At 41.2% G+C, this 19,185-nt stretch overlaps 1 protein-coding gene across 5 annotated transcripts; it reads right to left on the reverse strand.

The window, feature by feature from the left end:
- Window positions 1-404: 404 nt before the first annotated feature.
- LOC106604160 (dynactin subunit 4) lies at window positions 405-18,218 on the reverse strand. Of its 5 annotated transcripts, XR_001328613.2 has the most exons (16): window positions 17,944-18,218; window positions 16,922-16,992; window positions 16,752-16,787; window positions 15,971-16,149; window positions 15,484-15,527; window positions 14,823-14,930; window positions 14,023-14,043; window positions 13,589-13,662; window positions 12,761-12,873; window positions 11,493-11,602; window positions 11,287-11,360; window positions 11,114-11,168; window positions 10,253-10,360; window positions 9,038-9,135; window positions 1,685-1,982; window positions 405-1,646 (listed from the first exon to the last, which is right to left on the reverse strand). XR_001328613.2 is itself a non-coding variant. In XM_014198576.2 (15 exons), the coding sequence occupies exons 1-15, from the start codon at window positions 18,076-18,078 to the stop codon at window positions 1,766-1,768; spliced, it is 1,443 nt and encodes a 480-aa protein (XP_014054051.1). In that variant the 5' UTR covers window positions 18,079-18,218; the 3' UTR covers window positions 405-1,765. The 5 variants fall into 5 exon arrangements, 4 of the variants coding, with proteins under 4 accessions (XP_014054051.1, XP_014054053.1, XP_014054052.1 ...); XM_014198576.2 differs by having other exon boundaries at window positions 405-1,982; XM_014198578.2 differs by lacking the exon at window positions 16,752-16,787 and having other exon boundaries at window positions 405-1,982.
- Between the last annotated feature and the right edge of the window lie 967 nt (window positions 18,219-19,185).

The raw sequence follows: 19,185 nt of genomic DNA on the forward strand, positions 1-19,185 counted from the left end.
GTCACTGAAAATAAGAATTTGTTCTCAACTGACTTGCCTAGTTAAATATAAACACTGTTGACAGTGACTCACAGCTGCCATCTACAGGAGGCAGCATGCCATTACACCATATCATAAACAACCCTACAGCTCCACCTTGTGGTGGCACTGTCAACATGCACTAAATGACAAAGGCAAATTGATTAGACTACAGTTTAAAGACAACAATACATGAAAAGGTGAAAACACAAAATTATTATAATAAAGGCTATTGACAGCCAAAAAGTCCTGATTTGAACTTTAATTAGAGAAATAAATTGTCAGTGAGTTGTGCTTGTGATTTTTGGTTGGTTGGTCCTCGTCTCTCGTTTGGGGGTTGAGCCCATTGCCTTCGACTCCTCACCAATAACACAATAAACACAAGGTGTTTTTAAAACATTCATTTTATTAGCCAGTACAGGTTAACCGTGTTGTAAGGCTCTGTCTAACAAACCAAGGGGGAAATTCCTTCCAGACAAATCAAAATGGTGCCAGTGAAAGGGAATACATTGCTACCAGCCCCTCCCCCTGTTGGTCACATCTTCAATAGAAACCCTCCAAATCAATATAAACTTTACATTTAATTCAAATGTATGATTGACCGATAGTGTTAAAGTAATATAATCTTACCGCTGCAGAGTACCTCTGACAAACTGACACGTTTACAGGTCTCACTACTTCAATACTGCTAATAGAAATGACTGGACTTTAGTACTGAAGACAACAGCAAAATAACTCCCAACTCCTTAGTCTCACCCTACCGCCAACCCAGAGAGGAGTTACAGTAATGACATCATCTAAGATACATTTATTAGTAGGTAGATGTAGCCTGGCATAGCATGCAGGTAAATAATCTTCATACTTAGAGGAGGATGATGAAGATAATGCCTAAATTGAAGCGTGAAGCAGGAAAGGGTCTCAGGAACTGCTTGGGGGTACAGAAAAGTGTATGTGTGTGAGAGAGATATGTGATCCAATGCATGTACAGTGTGTGTGTGTGTGTGTGTGTGTCTGTTGTATATCTGTTAGTGTGCGCTCTCTCTTTCTCTCTACTATATATACGGAGTATACGAAACATTAGGACCCTGAGGTGCACCCCCCCCTTTGGCCCTCAGAACAGCCTCAATTCGTCAGGACATGGACTGTACAAGGTGTAGAAAGGTGTACCACAGGGATGCTGGCCCATGTTGACTCCAATGCTTCCCACAGTTGTGTCCAGTTCGCTGGATGTCCTTTGGGTGGTGGACCATTCTTGATACACATGGGAAACTGTTGAGCGTGAAAAACCCAGCAGCGTTACAAACCGGTGCGCCTGGCACCTACTACCATGCCCCGTTCAAAAGGCACTTCAATCTTTTGTCTTGCCCATTCACCCTCTGAATGGCACATATACACAATCCATGTCTCAAGGCTTGAAAATCCTTCTTTAAAACCTATTTCCTCCCCTAGATCTTCACTGTTTGAAGTCAATAAAGGATCATAGCTTTCACATGGAGTCACCTGGTCAGTCTGTCATGGAAAGAGCTTAAAGTTTTGTATACTTAGTATATGTGTATTTTGAGTTTATGCTTATGTGTGTGTGTGTGTGTGTGTGTGTGTGTGTGTGTGTGTGTATATGTAAAAGATATGTATTCGGTGTGTGTGTGTGTGTGTGTGTAAAAGATATGTATTCGGTGTGTGTGTGTGTAAGCTCTTCACGCTATGATCGGCCCCAGGCTGAGCTCTACGTGGTGTGTGTGTAAGCTCTTCACGCTATGATCGGCCCCAGGCTGAGCTCTACGTGGTGTGTGAGCCAGATGACCTCGGTGGGGGCATCGCCCTCCTCGCTCGGCCTTATGGGAGCCGCCAAGTTGCGGAAGTCGTGGCGGATCTTAAAGGACACCGTGACATCACCGTCCTCCTCGCGCTGAGGGACCACCTTGATGAAGAAACCGATCTTATTGGATTTCCTGAAGGCCACCACGCTGGAGGAGAGACGGGAGCAGAGAGGGAAGGTTAGGAGACCAGGGGCAGAAGTAAAATGTCACCCTATAAAAAGGTACACTTGTTTTAAACTAGAGCTAATGTCCTTGCTCCTCAGTTCATACAGCACGAGGATCTCCTTCCAGAGAGACATCGGGGACTGTAACATACTCTGTTTCACAGAATCATAGCTCTCTCTGGATATACTGTCCTTGTCCATACAGCCAGCTGGGTTCTCAGTTCATTGCGCATACAGGAATAAAGAACTCTGTGAAGAAGAAAGGCGGAGGTGTATGTTTCATGATTAACTACTCATGGTGTGATTGTGATAACATACAGGAAGTCAAGTCCTTTTGTTCACCTGACCTAGAATACATCACAATCAAATGCAGACCGTATTACCTCCCAAGAGAATCCTCTTCTGTTAAAGTCACAGCCATGTATATTCCCCCTTAAGCTGATACCGCGACGGCCCTCAAAAGAACAAACACTAGACTTTATGCAAACTGGAAACCACATATCCTGAGGCCGCATTTATTGTAGCTGGGTATTTTAACAAAGCAAATTTGAGGAAAATGCTACCGAAGTTCTATCAACACATTGACTCTAGTAATCGCTTAGGAAAAAAAAAAAAAAAAAATAGACCACTGCTACTCGCCTTTTGAAGATGCCTACAAGGCCCTCCGCCGCCCTCCCTTTGGCAAATCAGATCACTACTCCATTTTTCTCCTCCCTTCCTATAGGTAGAAACTCAAAACAGGAAGTACCCGTGCTAAGGTCTATTCAACGCTGGTCTGAACAATCTGAATCCAAGCTTCACGATTGATTCTGATCACCGGACTGGGATATGTTCCGGGTAGCCTCTGAGAATAACATTGACGTTTACACGGACAAAGTTCATCAGGAAGTGTATAGAGGATGTTGTTCCCACTGTGACTATTAGAACCGACCTTAAATCAGAAACCGTGGAGAGATGGCAGCATTTGCGCAAAACTGAAAGCGCGAACCACCGCATTAAACCATGGCAAGTTAACGGGGAATATGGTTGAATAGAAACAGTGTAGTTATTCCCTCCGTAAGGCAATCAAACAGGCAAAATGTCAGTATAGAGACAAAGTGGAGTCGCAATTCAAAGGCTCAGACGAGACATATGTTGCAGGGTCTCCAGACAATCACGGACCACGAAAAGGGAAAACCAGCCATGTTGCGGACACCGACATATTTGTATTTATTATGGATCCCCATTAGCTGCTGCCAAGGCCAGGAAAATTAAGGCAGTTTATACCATTTTTAAAACAGTACAATACATTCACAGATTTCACAACACACTGTGTGCCCTCAGGCCCCTATTCCACTAGCACATATCCACAACACAAAATCCATGTGTACGTGTGTGTATAGTGCGTATGTTATCGTGTGTGTATGCATGTGTCTGTGCCTGTGTTTGTGTTGCTTCACAGTCCCTGCTGTTCCATAAAGGGTTTTATTTTATTTACTTTTTTTTAAATCTAATTTTACTGCTTACATCAGTTACTTGATGTGGAATAGAGTTCCATGTAGTCATGGTTCTATGTAGTACTGTTCGCCTCCCATAGTCTGTTCTGGACTTGGGGACTGTGAAGAGACCTCGTGGCATGTCTATTTGAGCCAGTAAAGGGGACTTTATTAATCTTAGGTAGCGGAATGACTTTTGCTTCCCTCCAGGCCTGAGGGCACACACAGTTTCTAGAAGGCTTAAATTGAAAATATGGCAAATAGGAGTGGCAATATCGTCCTCCATTTTCCTCAGTAATTTTCCATCCAAGTCGTCAGACCCTGGTGACAACAATTCTTCCACACTCACTTTACAGAATTCAAAATTACAATGCTTGTCTTTTATAATTTGGTCAGATATACTTGGATGTGTAATATCAGCGTGTTGCTGGCATGTCATGCCTAAGTTTGCTAATCTTGCCAATGAAAAAAATCATTAAAGTAGTTGGCAACATCAGTGGGTTTTTTTGATGAATGAGCCATTTGATTCAATGAATGATGGAGCTGAGTTTCGAATTTCCCCCCCCCCCCCGAAACGTAATTTAAAGTGCCCCAAAGCTTTTTACTATCATTCCTCTTCGTTTCATAGTAGAATTTCTTATTATTATTATTCCGTTTAGTCACATGATTTCTCAATTTGCAATACGTTTGCCAATCGGTTGTGCAGCCAGACTTACTTGCCATTCCTTTTACCTCATCCCCTCTCAACCATATCCTTTTCTAAATTCCTCATAGATCCACAGCATTTAACCGTTTTTAGTAATTTTCTTAAAATGGGTCCATGCTTATTAGTAACTGGAATAAGCAATTTCATAAATGTGTCAAGTGCCCGGTCTGTCTGCTCCTCATTACACACCACGGAACAACAAATATTCTTTACATCAACAACATATGAATCACTACAAAACTTATTGTATTACCTCTTATAGACTATATTAGCCCCAGCAACTTTGGTTTTCCTAGATGTGGCTACTGTATTGTGATCACTACATCCGATGGATCTGGATACTGCTTTCAAGCTAATTTCTGCAGCATTTAGTAAAGATGTTATCAATACATGTTGATGATTTAATTCCTGTGCTTTTTGTAACTACCCTGGTAGGTTGACTGATAACCTGAACCAGCTTGCAGGCACTATAGATACAGTTTGAAGCTTTTTCTTGAGTGGGCAACTTGATGAATGCCAGTCAAAATTTAAAATAATATGTATATATATATTTTTTAAATCACCCAGAAAATATACCTCTGTTGATATCACATACATTATCAAGCATTTCACACATTATCCAGATACTGACTGTTAACACTTAGTGGTCTATAGCAGTTTCTCACCAGAATGGGCTTTAGGTGAGGCAGATGAACATGTAGCCATATTGTTCGAACAGTATATTACATTATTTCACCTTTATTTAACCAGGTAGGCCAGTTGAAAACAAGTTCTCATTTACAACTGCGACCTAGCCAAGATTAAGCAAAGCAGTGTGACAAAAACAACAGAGTTAAACAAACAAACTTAGTCAATAACACAATAGAAAAAAAAATTACAAATCTATGTACAGTGTGTGGAAATGTAGAAGTGTAGGGAGGTAGGCAATAAATAGGCCATAGAGGGGAAATAATTACAATTTACCATTAACACTGGAGTGATAGATGTGCAGATGATGATGTGCAAGTAGAAATACTGGGGTGCAAAACAGCAAGAGGGTAAGTAATAATATGGGGATGAGGTAGTTGGGTGTGCTATTTACAGATGAGTATGTGACTATGGCTGGGGGGGGTGGTCCAGAGGGGGGCTAGTCTCCCCGATCTGAAGTTGGAAATGTTTCATTTTTTAAACACGTGAAAGCTTTTTTCCTGTATCGAGAGCCATAATCATTATGCTTAATTCTATGTAAAACATTTTTTTTTCTGCATATTTAAGCATATCTCTTGAGCTGTCTGTAGTTTCAAATTTTTATTAGTCGTGTTTACAGGATACACATGGTATCCAATGAAATGCTTACTTGCAGGTTCCTTCTGGACAATGCAACAACAATAATAAATAAATAAAAGATAAGAATACGAACATAAAGTAAAAGGCTCAGTAGAATAAACATTTTAGCATCAGTATCATGTAGTATTCCTGATCTGGGAGGCTGAGAGATGAGTCTTCTGATTCAAGATCCAGAAGTGTTCTAGATTTAATTTTTTTTGGATTGGAGATGCTTAATGTGAGTCTGGAAGGAGAGTTTACAGTCTAACCAGACACATAGGTATTTGTAGTTGTCCACATATTCTAAGTCAGAAGCGTCCAGAGTAGTGATGCTGGACGGACGGGCAGGTGCGGGAAGCGATCGGTTGAAGAGCATGCATTTAGTTTTACTAGCGTTTAAAAGCAGTTGGAGGCCACAGAAGGAGTGTTATACGGTGTTGAAGCTCGTTTGGAGGTTTGTTAACAGTGTCCAAAGGGCCAGATGTATACAGAATGGAGTTGTCTGCGTATTTAACATGAGATCCTCTTTAAATCTTTACAGGAATGTGGTTCTGAATATTTAAAAAAAACAGCAACACCTCCACCATTGGCATTTCTATAACATTGTATTGCTACCACTGTATCGGCATCCATAGCCGCGTCCTCAGAGCATGTACAGACCAGTTGGCTGGAGTGTTTACGGACATATTCAATCTCTCCCTATCCCAGTCTGCTGTCCCCACATGCTTCAAGAAGTCCACCTTTGTTGATGTACTCAAAAAAGCAAAAGTAACCAAACTAAATGACTATCGCCCCCGTAACACTCACTTCTGTCATCATGACGTGCTTTGAGAGACTAGTCAAGGATCATATCACCTCTACCCCCAGGTGGTGAAAGTAGGAAACAACACCTCCACTTCACTGATCCTCAACACTGGGGCCCCACAAGAGTGGGTGCTCAGCCCCCACCTGTACTCCCTGTTCACCCATGCACACCTCCAACTCAATCATCAAGTTGGCAGACGACAACAGTAGTAGGCTTTATTACCAACAATGACGAGACAGCCTACAGGGAGGAGGTGAGAGCCCTGGCGGAGTGGTGCCAGGAAAATGAACTCCCCATCAACAAAATTAAGGAGCTGATCGTGGACTTCAGGAAACAGCAGATCCACATCGGCGGGACCGCAGTGGAGAAGGTGGAACGGATTCTGTCGGGCTGTATCACCGCCTGGTACGGCAACTGCGCCCCCGCCCCAACCGCAGGGCTCTCCAGAGGGTGGTGCGGTCTGACCAACGCATCACCGGGGGGGGACTGCCTCCCCTCCAGGACACCTACAGCACCCGATGTCACAGAAAGGCCAAAAAGATCATCAACCACCTGAGCCACAGCCTGTTCACCCCGCAATCATCCAGAAGGCGAGGTCAGTACAGGTGCATCAAAGCTGGGACCGAGAGACTGAAAAACAGCTTCTATCTCAAGGCCATCAGACTGTTAAATAGCCATCACTAGGCGGCTTCCACACGGTTACGTAACCCCGCACCTTAAGAGGCTGCTGCCCTATAGACAGACTTGGAATCACTGGTCACTTTAACAATCTTTACATACTGCTTTACTCATCTCATATATATAGTTGAAGTCAAAAGTTTATGTAAACTTAGGTTGGAGTCATTAAAAATCGTTCTTCAACCACTTCACAAACTTCTTGTTAACAAACTATAGTTTTGGCAAGTCAGTTAGGACATCTACTTTGTGCATGACACAAGTCATTTTTCCAACAATTATTTACAAACAGATTATTTCACTTAATCACAATTCCAGTGGGTCAGATGTTTACATACACTAAGTTGACTGTGCCTTTAAACAGCTTGGAAAATTCCAGAAAATGATGTCATGGCTTTAGAAGCTTCTGATAGGCTAATTGACATAATTTGAGTCAATTGGAGGTGTACCTGTGGATGTATTCCAACTCAGTGCCTCTTTGCTTGACATCATGGGAAAATCAGAAGAAATCAGCCAAGACCTCAGAAAAAAAATTGTAGACCTCCACAAGTCTGGTTCATCCTTGGGAGCAATTTCCAAAACGCCTGAAGGTACCACGTTCATCTGTACAAACAATAGTACGCAAATATAAACACCATGGGACCACGCAGCCGTCATACCGCTCTGGAAGGAGACGCGTTCTGTCTCCTAGAGATGAATGTACTTCGGTGTGAAAAGTGCAAATCAATCCCAGAACAACAGCAAAGGACCTTGTGAAGATGCTGGAGGAAACAGGCACAAAAGTATCTATATCCACAGTAAAACAAGTCCTATATTGACATAACCTGAAAGGCCGCTCAGCAAGGAAGAAGCCACTGCTCCAAAACTGCCATCAAAAATCCAGACTAGGGTTTGCAGCTGCACATGGGGACAAAGACCGTACTTTGTGGAGAAATGTCCTCTGGTCTGGTGAAACAAAAATAGAACTGTTTGGCTATAATGACCATTGTTATGTTTGGAGGAAAAAGCGGGAGGCTTGCAAGCCGAAGAACATCATCCCAACCGTGAAGCACGGGGGTGGCAGCATCATGTTGTGGGGGTGCTTTGCTGCAGGAGGGACTGGTGCACTTCACAAAATAGATGGCATCATGAGGATGGAAAATGATGTGGATATATTGAAGCAACATCTCAAGACATCAGTCAGGAAGTTAAAGCTTGGTCGCAAAGGGGTCTTCCAAATGGACAATGACCCCAAGCGTACTTCCAAAGTTGTGGCAAAATGGCTTAAGGACAACAAAGTCAAGGTATTGGAGTGGCCATCACAAAGCCCTAACATCAATCCTATAGAAAATGTGTGGGCAGAACTGAAAAAGCATGTGCGAGCAAGGAGGCCTACAAACCTGACTCAGTTACACCAGCTCTGTCAGGAGGAATGGGCCAAAATTCACCCAACTTATTGTGGGAAGCTTGTGGAAGGCTACCCAAAACGTTTGACCCAAGTTAAACAATTTAAAGGCAATGCTATCAAATACTAATTGAGTGTATGTAAACTTCTGACCCACTGGGAATGTGATGAAAGAAATAAAAGCTGAAATAAATGATTCTCTACTAATATTCTGACATTTCACATTCTTAAAATAAAGTGGTGATCCTAACTGACCTAAAACAGGGAATTTTAACTAGGAATTGTGAAAAACTGAGTTTAAATGTATTTGGCTCAGGTGTATGTAAACTTCCGACTTCAACTGTATATACTATATTATAAACTGGGTGGTTCGAGCCCTGAATGCTGATTGGCTGACAGCCGTGGTATATCAGACTGTATACCACGGGTACGACAAAAGTTATTTATACTGCTTTAATTACGTTGGTAACCAGTTTATACTAGCAATAAGACACCTCTAGGATTTGTGGTATATGGCCAATATAACACGGCTAAGGGCTGTGTCCAGGCACTCTGCATTGCGTCGTGCATGGACACAGCCCTTAGCCGTTGTATATTGGCTATATACACCACACCTCCTCGGGCCTTATTGCTTAATTCTACTGTATAAAATGTGATTTGATATGACCATATTGCACTTAAGACTTACTCTGGGTCGTCCTGGAAGTCCTGAGGCTCAGCCAACTCGTCGTATTCTGCTGCAGCATCCTTCCCTGCCAGGACCAACTCCTTGGTAGGAACCATCACCTATAAAACAACAATATTAACATCAGCAACAGAGGTAAAGGGGTGAGAGGTCAGCAGTAGCTTTGGAAAGGGAGGGTATATTACTGGAAACTTTCGAAATTTACCAGTAAACTGCCAGAATTGTGGCATCTTTCAAGGCTTTTTTGGGGCGGCAGGTTGCCTAGTGGTTAAAGCGTTAGGCCAGTAACGGAAAGGTTACTAGATCGAATCCCCGAGCTGACAAGGTAAAAATCTCTCGTTCTGCTCCTGAACAAGGCAGTTAACCTACTGTTCCTAGGCCATCATTGTAAATAACAATTTGTTCTTAACTGACTTGCCTCGTTAAATAAAATGGTTACATTTGATTAAATAAAATAAAAATGATGTCATCTATCACAAGACATCTAGTGGACCTTATGGGTACTTTAGCTAATCATAGGACTAATAATTGCTGGCCCTCTATGGCCTTATCACAAAATAATTTAATTATAAAAAAAGTATATAATTAAGAATGAGAAAGCTGTAAAAAAATATATATATGTAAACCATCAACTTAGTGATTACCATCAGTGTTTACTATGAGGGTTTCAGCCAAATATATTTGAGATTCTTCAAAGTAGCCACCCTTTGCCTTGATGACAGCTTTGCACACTCTTGGCATTGAATGAGTAGATTGTTTCCAAACTTTTGACTGGGACTGTTATTATATATATATATATATATATATATATATATATATATATATATATATATATATATATATATATATATATATATTTTTTTTTTTTTATTTTATTATTATTTTACTGTGACTATGTATTTGCTGTCAATGTTTTGGGGCCAAACTAGTAGTTGTGAAATAACTAAATACAAGAGTTACAGAGTGAAAATAAAGCCATTGTTGATTATGATGCTTTTATCAATTCATTTGTCTATTTTCTCTTGAACCACATGGTCTATCTATTAGAAACTCATGGATACAGAAGAAAAAATATATATAGAAATACATGTTTTCAAGTATAAATTACCAAAGTTGCGAAAGAAAATCTATGGCAATCTGTTACTTACCAAACTTACTAAAGATCCCGGGTAACATTGGTAAATTACTGGTAGCTTTGCAACACTAAATCAGCAGTACCTTAGCAGTGCTGTTGATGTCCTCTGGGTCTCCCTCCTCACAGCCCACCAGGGTGACGTGGGTAATATTCTCCACTGGGTTGGTCAGGGTGAGCAGCACCTGGCTCTCCTACAGACAACATGATACCACTCATACTGTAAGTCATTCTGCTCTCCTACAGACAACATGATACCACTCATACTGTAAGTCATTCTGCTCTCCTACAGACATGATACCACTCATACTGTAAGTCATTCTGCTCTCCTACAGACAACATGATACCAGTCATACTGTAAGTCATTCTGCTCTCCTACAGACAACATGATACCACTCATACTGTAAGTCATTCTGCTCTTCTACAGACAACATGATACCACTCATACTGTAAGTCATTCTGCTCTCCTACAGACAACATGATACCAGTCATACTGTAAGTCATTCTGCTCTCCTACAGACAACATGATACCACTCATACTGTAAGTCATTCTGCTCTCCTACAGACATGATACCACTCATACTGTAAGTCATTCTGCTCTCCTACAGACAACATGATACCACTCATACTGTAAGTCATTCTGCTCTCCTACAGACATGATACCACTCATACTGTAAGTCATTCTGCTCTCCTACAGACAACATGATACCAGTCATACTGTAAGTCATTCTGCTCTCCTACAGACAACATGATACCACTCATACTGTAAGTCATTCTGCTCTCCTACAGACATGATACCACTCATACTGTAAGCCATTCTGCTCCCCTACAGACATGATACCACTCATACTGTAAGCCATTCTGCTCCCCTACAGACAACATGTGGACACAGAATGTCTTCGAACACGTTTTGGGACCTGATTCCGATACTTGAATAATTGACTTACCTTCTGGAAGCGCAGGTTTGGAATGGACATTATTCTGACTTCAGGTATGTAACTCCTTTAGGGTTGCAAATAACATCACTTTACTGAGAAATAATACAACAACACCACCAACAATCAGAGTAGAAAACAAGGTGAATGTGTTCGGTACAGAGGAGATGCTAAGCGATGCTTACACAGCCACCAGCTGGATTTTGAACTTTATTGAGGTTGGGTTGAATTCTGGCTTGCTCAGATTGTGCTCACATTTCTAGGAAGAAAAGCAACATTTCTACCATGAGTAATCAAGATAAATTGACAGAAAAACCAACTGTAAAATAGTAGAAAAATGCCCTTTCTTGAGAAGGTTAGTGTAGTGTAAAGTACTGTGTCATAAACTGACCCTGCATCGCAGAGAGCGCTTGATCAGCAGGTGTTTGTGTTTGGGGTGGAGCTGAGACGCTCCGGCAGGCTGGAAGTCAGGCTGGAGCAGCCGCTGACGCAAGGATGTCACTGTAATACATAACACACACCATGAAGTTAACAAAACATGGTCAACCAGACAACAAAACATGGTCAACCAGACATGGTCGACTAGACGCAGCAGATTTGAAAACAACCACAGCATACCCTGGCTATGATATAGCTGTAGACTTCCTTATAACAAATAGCTCTAAGGAAAAGTAGTGGATGAAGCTAGAATCCTTAGTTGCTAGATTATTTTTTAATAAAATGAATGATCTGTACCCATTGACTCTTGAAGAATAGAACTTATAAATGCCTCATGAGCTTTTTTCAACTGTCGTACCCCTTCAGAACCCAAAATAAAAGCTTGTTTTACTCAAAACGTTTGTAAACAACAAATGTAAAACACTGTATAGCCTCATAACATGGTTAAAACAATCATTTTAATACCATGGATGGTCAGTCCTTGCATCCATAGCTCTGTCTATTAATCTGAGAGTGGTTACATTTCTCCAGCTCCATCGCTCAGATCTTTACCAAAACAGGGGAGGGTAGAACACTTTATTATTGTATCAATTAACGATTGTAGCTTTTCTTTTTAAAGTACTAATCATTGTTACCCTCAGGTAGATGGATGGGTCTGGTGTAGGGTTAGTGTGGAGATCAAGGTCCAGGCTTAGGGGTTAGTGCTTAGTGCTTAGGGGTTGTTGTCTCTTACCCTCAGGTAGATGGATAGGTCTGGTGTAGGGTTAGGGGTTAGTGCTTAGGGGTTAGTGCTTAGGGGCTGTTGTCTCTTACCCTCAGGTAGATGGATAGGTCTGGTGTAGGGTTAGGGGTTAGTGCTTGGGGGTTAGTGCTTAGGGGCTGTTGTCTCTTACCCTCAGGTAGGTTGATGGGTCTGGTGTAGGGTTAGGGGTTAGTGCTTGGGGGTTAGTGCTTAGGGGTTGTTGTCTCTTACCCTCAGGTAGGTTGATGGGTCTGGTGTAGGGTTAGGGGTTAGTGCTTGGGGGTTAGTTGTCTCTTACCCTCAGGTAGATGGATGGGTCTGGTGTAGGCTTAGGGGTTAGTGCTTAGTGCTTAGGGGTTAGTGCTTGGGGGTTGTTGTCTCTTACCCTCAGGTAGGTTGATGGGTCTGGTGTAGGGTTAGGGGTTAGTGCTTAGTGGTTAGTGCTTAGGGGTTAGTGCTTAGGGATTGTTGTCTCTTACCCTCAGGTAGGTTGATGGGTCTGGTGTAGCAGTCTTCAGGCAGTGGTTCCACTTCATCTAAGGCCTGAGCTGGCTCTATGTTAATCTCCTTCTGGTCTTCACCTTCCTTCAGACTGGAATAGGGACCGACACAGTGAAGGCCATTATAGGAGACAGGGACAGACATTATAGCAGACAGGGAAAGCTGTATTTATGAACTAACAGCATGGCTTTATCCCAAACTGCACCCTGTTCAGCGAACAACATGATTTGTCATGTACGTGTACAATAAAGGAATTGTGCTGTATAGTATCAGGATGTGATACTCATATGTTAAGGACAATATAAAGGAATTGTGCTGTATAGTACCAGGATGTGATACTCATACGTTAATGGACAATATTAAGGAATTGTGCTGTATAGTACCAGGATGTGATACTCATACGTTAATGGACAATATAAAGGAATTGTGCTGTATAGTACCAGGATGTGATACTCATATGTTAATGGACAATATAAAGGAATTGTGCTGTATAGTACCAGGATGTGATACTCATATGTTAATGGACAATATAAAGGAATTGTGCTGTATAGTACCAGTATGGATAAAATCGCCAGGATGTGATACTCATATGTTAATGGACAATATAAAGGAATTGTGCTGTATAGTACCAGGATGTGATACTCATATGTTAATGGACAATATAAAGGAATTGTGCTGTATAGTACCAGGATGTGATACTCATACGTTAATGGACAATATAAAGGAATTGTGCTGTATAGTACCAGGATGTGATACTCATACATTAATGGACAATAACATTTTCGTGAATGGAATGTAATACTCACGAAAGACCAGCCAGACTGGTGATAGGAGCTCCAGGTCTCTGTCTCTGTAGCCTGGTACCCAGACCATATTTCTCCTTCATAGAGCAACACAACACAAATGTCAACTAACTGACAGACAGACAGACAGACAGACATCACCACCATGTGGTAGACTTACAGGAGAGGAAACACTGGCATTTCTATTGATAACTGTTAAATGTTTATAGGAAAACATTTACTAGCATAAATGCCTAAAATAAAATTGTGATCGAAGTCAAAGAAATAAACCAAACCAAGAGAAATGTTTTGCTTTGAACGACGAGAACACAAATCTTTATGTTCACAGTGAGTTACAACCCTCTACTATACTACAAGCTAAAATCAGTTTTAACATTACATTTCCGAGAGAGAGAGAACAGTGTTTGACTATCAAAGTTGTGAAAAATACAACTCACCACCACATGAATAGTGTGTTGCTGGGGGACGGAGGGGTTAAAACCAACATATCAGCGTGCAGAAGCAAAGACAAAGAAGAAAGTATCAAGTGAAACCAAAGCAGCAAACATGGCAGGTAACTGACGACATGCAACAGCAACAGAAAAGCATTAGTGGTAGAGCTGAAGACTAATCAGCTGCAGTAGCTAGTATATAGCTAGCTAGCTAGCACACAGCTAGCTTATAGTGACCCTTCAGCTGCAGTAGCTAGTATATAGCTAGCTAGCACACAGCTAGCTTATAGTGACCCTTCAGCTGCAGTAGCTAGTATATAGCTAGCTAGCACACAGCTAGCTTATAGTGACCCTTCAGCTACAATAGCTAGTATATAGCTAGCTAGCACACAGCTAGCTTATAGTGACCGTTCAGCTGCAGTAGCTAGTAACATTATATAGCTAGCACACAGCTAGCATATAGTGACTCGTCAATGTTCCAGTATGCCGCAGGCTCTATCCTACACATTAACACATGAACTATACATGCAGTTCAATCAATGTCAACATACTGGAACATAACACTACATCGTGTTGCCTTGTTCATTTCAGATCCCGCCACCAGCAGGGTTAATAACACAGCCATAACCATCAGAACAAACAAAGATTAAAAGCATATTTGAGAATGCTCATTATAAAAAAAAAAAAAATTGGGAGCCGGGTTGTAGTTATTGAGAGAGGTTTAACGTATAAAAAAAGTCAAGTTCGTATTCCAGAGAGAAGTGTGAAAGCTGAGCATGTTATCTGCCGGAGTGTGTGCGGTGTACCGAGAAGGCCAGTGGCATATAGGGTCGTCTCCTGGCCAGCTTCTTCCTGTCCCTCTCCAGTTTCTCTCTCTGGGCCAGCTGCTGGTAATACTCTATCAGTTTATTGATCTGAAAGAAAAATACCATGAGTATCTGGAGGAAGAATACACATAACATGAGTCTGACTGTCATAGGATAGAGAACTATATATCTCATCAGCATACCCCTTTTATTTCACCTTTATTTAACTTGGCAAGTCAGTTAAGAACAAATTCTTATTTAAAATGACAGCCTAGGAACAGTAGGTTAACTGCCTTGTTCAGGGGTAGAACGACAGCTTTTTACCTTGTCAGCTCAGAGGATTCAATCTAGCAACCTTTCAGTTACTGGCCCAACGCTCTAAACACTAGGCTACCTGCCGCCCCACCCATGTATGTTACCAGCAGGAAATAAATAGTAGAAAGCACAAGTCAAAGCCAACACTTAGGCCTGGGGCCTATATCAGGAGTGTGTCTATTTGTGGTTGATTACACAGTGTTTTTTTTAAATACAGCATCAATTACAATAGACTCTATGTAACTTCCAGTGTGACAGCATTCTATGGCCTGGGGTTGCCTAGCTCAACATGTGAGCAACACTTGAGAGAGAGAAAATAGATCAGACCAAAAGGAAGTCAACATACCCTTTGAGTATGAGGGTTGTCCGGCTCCTGCCATCCTCCACTGGCTGAAGTGAAGACAAAAAAAAAAAATTAAAAGTGAAATAGTCCTCCAGAAAACACCCAACAAGTCAATCACATAACAGACATGTAGGCTACTAGTCATGTACATGATAAGGGACACATCTCTATTCAGTTACAATTCCAAAAAAAGCTCCATACATCAGATATTAATTTGTTTAGCATTTGAACCATTCTAACATAGCCTATTAACAAGTCAGTCCCATATATCTCCCACTCATCACCAGTGCAGGGGGGGGACACTTCCTTCAGTAGCTTAGTAACTAGGATCATCAGCAAGGTTTGCTATTTGATTTGGTTGAAGCCATTTCTCACACTCACTCAGCCACAGAATAGTTGGCCTAGCTTAACAAAGGCCCAATATAAAAAAGAAATAGTCAACAGTCCAATATCTCCCCCTCATCAACAGTAAGGTAGGCCTGTCACTCACCCACAGACTTGTCAGCCATGCCCACATCTCTGGATGTCCAGCGACAGAAGCCACAGGCCAGGTAATAGGCCTTCTTCATGGTCGTCTTGCTGGGGTCGTCAGGAAGAGGGGCTGGGATGTTGGTTGCCCGGGTGGACAGGGTGTGCATACAGCATGGGCAGTCAAAACAGTTGGCACACCTGGGGCACGCAGAGAATGAAGGTATAGCTAGTTAGAACAAAGGTAGTGTTTATTCAACCGGAAGAAATAGTTGCAGTACTCAAACCCAATGCTAGCTTTTATGGCTTTCCATAACCCTAAACTAGGCTATAACTAACCTTAACCTAATATTCAACCCCACAGAATTACATATATAATAGTGATGGGAAGGGGGGTTAATAGTTACATATCGGGATATTAATTTTTGCGAGAAATTGGCTGTACCTGCACCAAAGCGCCAGTATTTTTCCTTCAGAACTTGTTCTCCATCTTTTTAAATAGGGAGTCAATTTGTTTTCAGCGCTTTATTTCCATTACCGATCAACAACAAAAAACATCTCATGGCTCTCTCTTGTCCCTCTGCAGCAGCAGACATATGGTGAGCAATATGTTTGGAACATCAAATCGCAATAAAAATCTTGAGTATCAGATCACAATACATATAGAATTGTAAGAATCGTAATACATCGGCACCGAAGTATCGTGATAATATCGTATCTTGAGGTCCGTGGCAATTTCTAGCATTAATATAGAAAATAAACATGAATGATAGATAACCCTAAGCTTAACCTCTATGCCTAACCTGAAGTTTTCGTTCAGCTGGTTGCATATCCTCTTCCTAGAACAAAACAGAGAGCTGGGAAATGTAGGCTGGATGCATTGGGTGTCAATGGCTACACACTAAGCAATAAGTCTATGCCATAGACGTATATAACAGGTCTATGCTGATGCTCAGTTGCAAATGTTTCTCACCTGTTCTTCTTCAGCTTTGCCTCTGCTGAAGGCATATTCTCCAGGCAGCTTGGACAGTAATGTGAGTCCACCTAGAAACCAGAGGCAGCATTCAACGATCTATGTTAGTGGCACCTTATTTGGGGAGAACGGGCTTGTGTTAATGACTGGAGCGGAATTCGTGGAATGGTATCAAATACATGCCATTCAATTTGCACCGTTCTCGGCCATTATTATGAACCGTGGTTCGTGGGAATACATACATGTGCATTGCTATCCATCGTAGCTAGCTAGTAGTTATAACTGCACAGATAGATTTTGGTTCATGCTGAAACATGATTAGTATGCGTTAGCAACCTATCAGCTTCAGTATAATAAAAATGTGAGTTTCTGTGGTGAGGATCATTGTCAGTTGTGTGGCTGTGTAAATGAACAATCATAGCTGTCTGACGTGGCACGTATCGACTAGATAAATAGTTAGCCAGCTCCCTAAATAAGATATTTCACAAGAATAAACGAACTCTGTCAAAATGTGTTTGATAGATCTGAGACCGCACTGTGGTCGATCTGTCTGGGTGTGGTAATGAATAGAGTACGTTAGCCAGCTAGGAGGCTGTGAAGCTAGCTAACAATTAAAAACGCTTTTCAAATGGTTGTTGGGTTTAAATTTGATTTCCAGTGGTAATTTGTGTCACTGTTAATTGGACAAAATAAATTACTAGTGAACACAAACGATGTATTATGTTGTTTGGCTAGCTGTCTTGCTTGATTGTTAACAGTTAGCTTAGCTAGGTAACTAGATAAACGTACAAGATTATGAAAGTAGGACGGAAGTAAAGACGACATATCCGGCCAATCACACGACAGAGCTGTTTAATAAATATTGATTGGCGTGCGATATGGCAAATGAGATTAAAATATTTATTTACAGGGGCTGGACTATGTTGACCAATCCCTCCCAAACCGCTAACGCTACGAGCTAGCTAGCTATCTCCAGGATTGAGATAGTTAGCCACAGTAGTGTTGACATTTTCGTCACTTACCTCGTGAGACACACATTCTAGGGAACGCAATTCACTGCAATACCGACAAAAATAAAGTGTCGACAACGGCGATCGGATCTTTTTCTCTCCATGAACTAGGTAGAGAACCCTGTCAGGCTGCAAAAGGGACGCCATCTCTAACTGATGCCGCGTTCAAGAAGAACTGGGAACACGGAAGAATACGAGGTCAAATAATGACGTCAGTGATTTTCAGGTCGGAAAGTTGGAGCTCCGGAAAGAGGCCCGAGTTCCTGACTTGGTATTCCGAGTTGGGTGGCCGTTCAAATCGATTTTTCTCAGTCTGAGCTCGTTTTTTTTCCGAATTCCCAGTTGTTATGTAGGCGCTGACGTATGAAGTCAGCGCCTACATAACATATATATATATATATATATATATATATATATTTTTTTTTTTTATTTATTTTTTTTTTATTAAAAAAATAAAAAATAAATGCATGAAATGAAATGTATGCATTCACTACTGTAAGTCGCTCTGGATAAGAGCATCTGCTAAATGACTAAAATGTAAATGTAAATGATTTCCGAGTTCCGAGCTCCCAATTGTTGTGAACGCGGCATGAATCCCCAGGCGTCGACGTCACCTACTGTTGTCGTTGGGTCGATGGCGCCACCGGTTGGTGGGTTATGATAATGTTTTTTTGGTGAGGTGAAGTTTTATTTTAAACCAACAGGGGGCAAGCTTTATGCCATGCGTACATAGAGTAACCTTTCAAAAGTTTGGACACACGTACTCATTCAAGGGTTTTTCTTAATTTTGTAACTATTTTCCACATTGTAGAATAATAGTGAAGACATCAACACTATGAAATAAGACATATGGAATCATGTGGTAACCAAAAAAGTGTTAAACAATTCAAAATATATTTTAGATTATTCAAAGTAGCCAAATCAAATATAAAATCAAATAAAAAATCAAATTTTATTGGTCACATACACATGGTTAGCAGATGTTATTGCGAGTGTAGCGTAATGCTTATGCTTCTAGATCTGACAGTGCAGCAGTATCTAACAGGTAATATCTAACTATTCCACAACAAAACCTAATTTCTAACAAATTCCACAACAAAACCTAATACGGATAAGAATTTTAAGTATAAAATATATGGATGAGCCACCCTTTGCCTTGATGACAGCTTTGCATACTATTGGCATTCTCTCAACTAGCTTCATTTACATTTTACGTTTACGTCATTTAGCAGACGCTCTTATCCAGAGCGACTT

The sequence above is a fragment of the Salmo salar genome, chromosome ssa05, assembly GCF_905237065.1.
Source record: "Salmo salar chromosome ssa05, Ssal_v3.1, whole genome shotgun sequence".
Taxonomy (NCBI): Eukaryota; Metazoa; Chordata; class Actinopteri; order Salmoniformes; family Salmonidae; genus Salmo; species Salmo salar.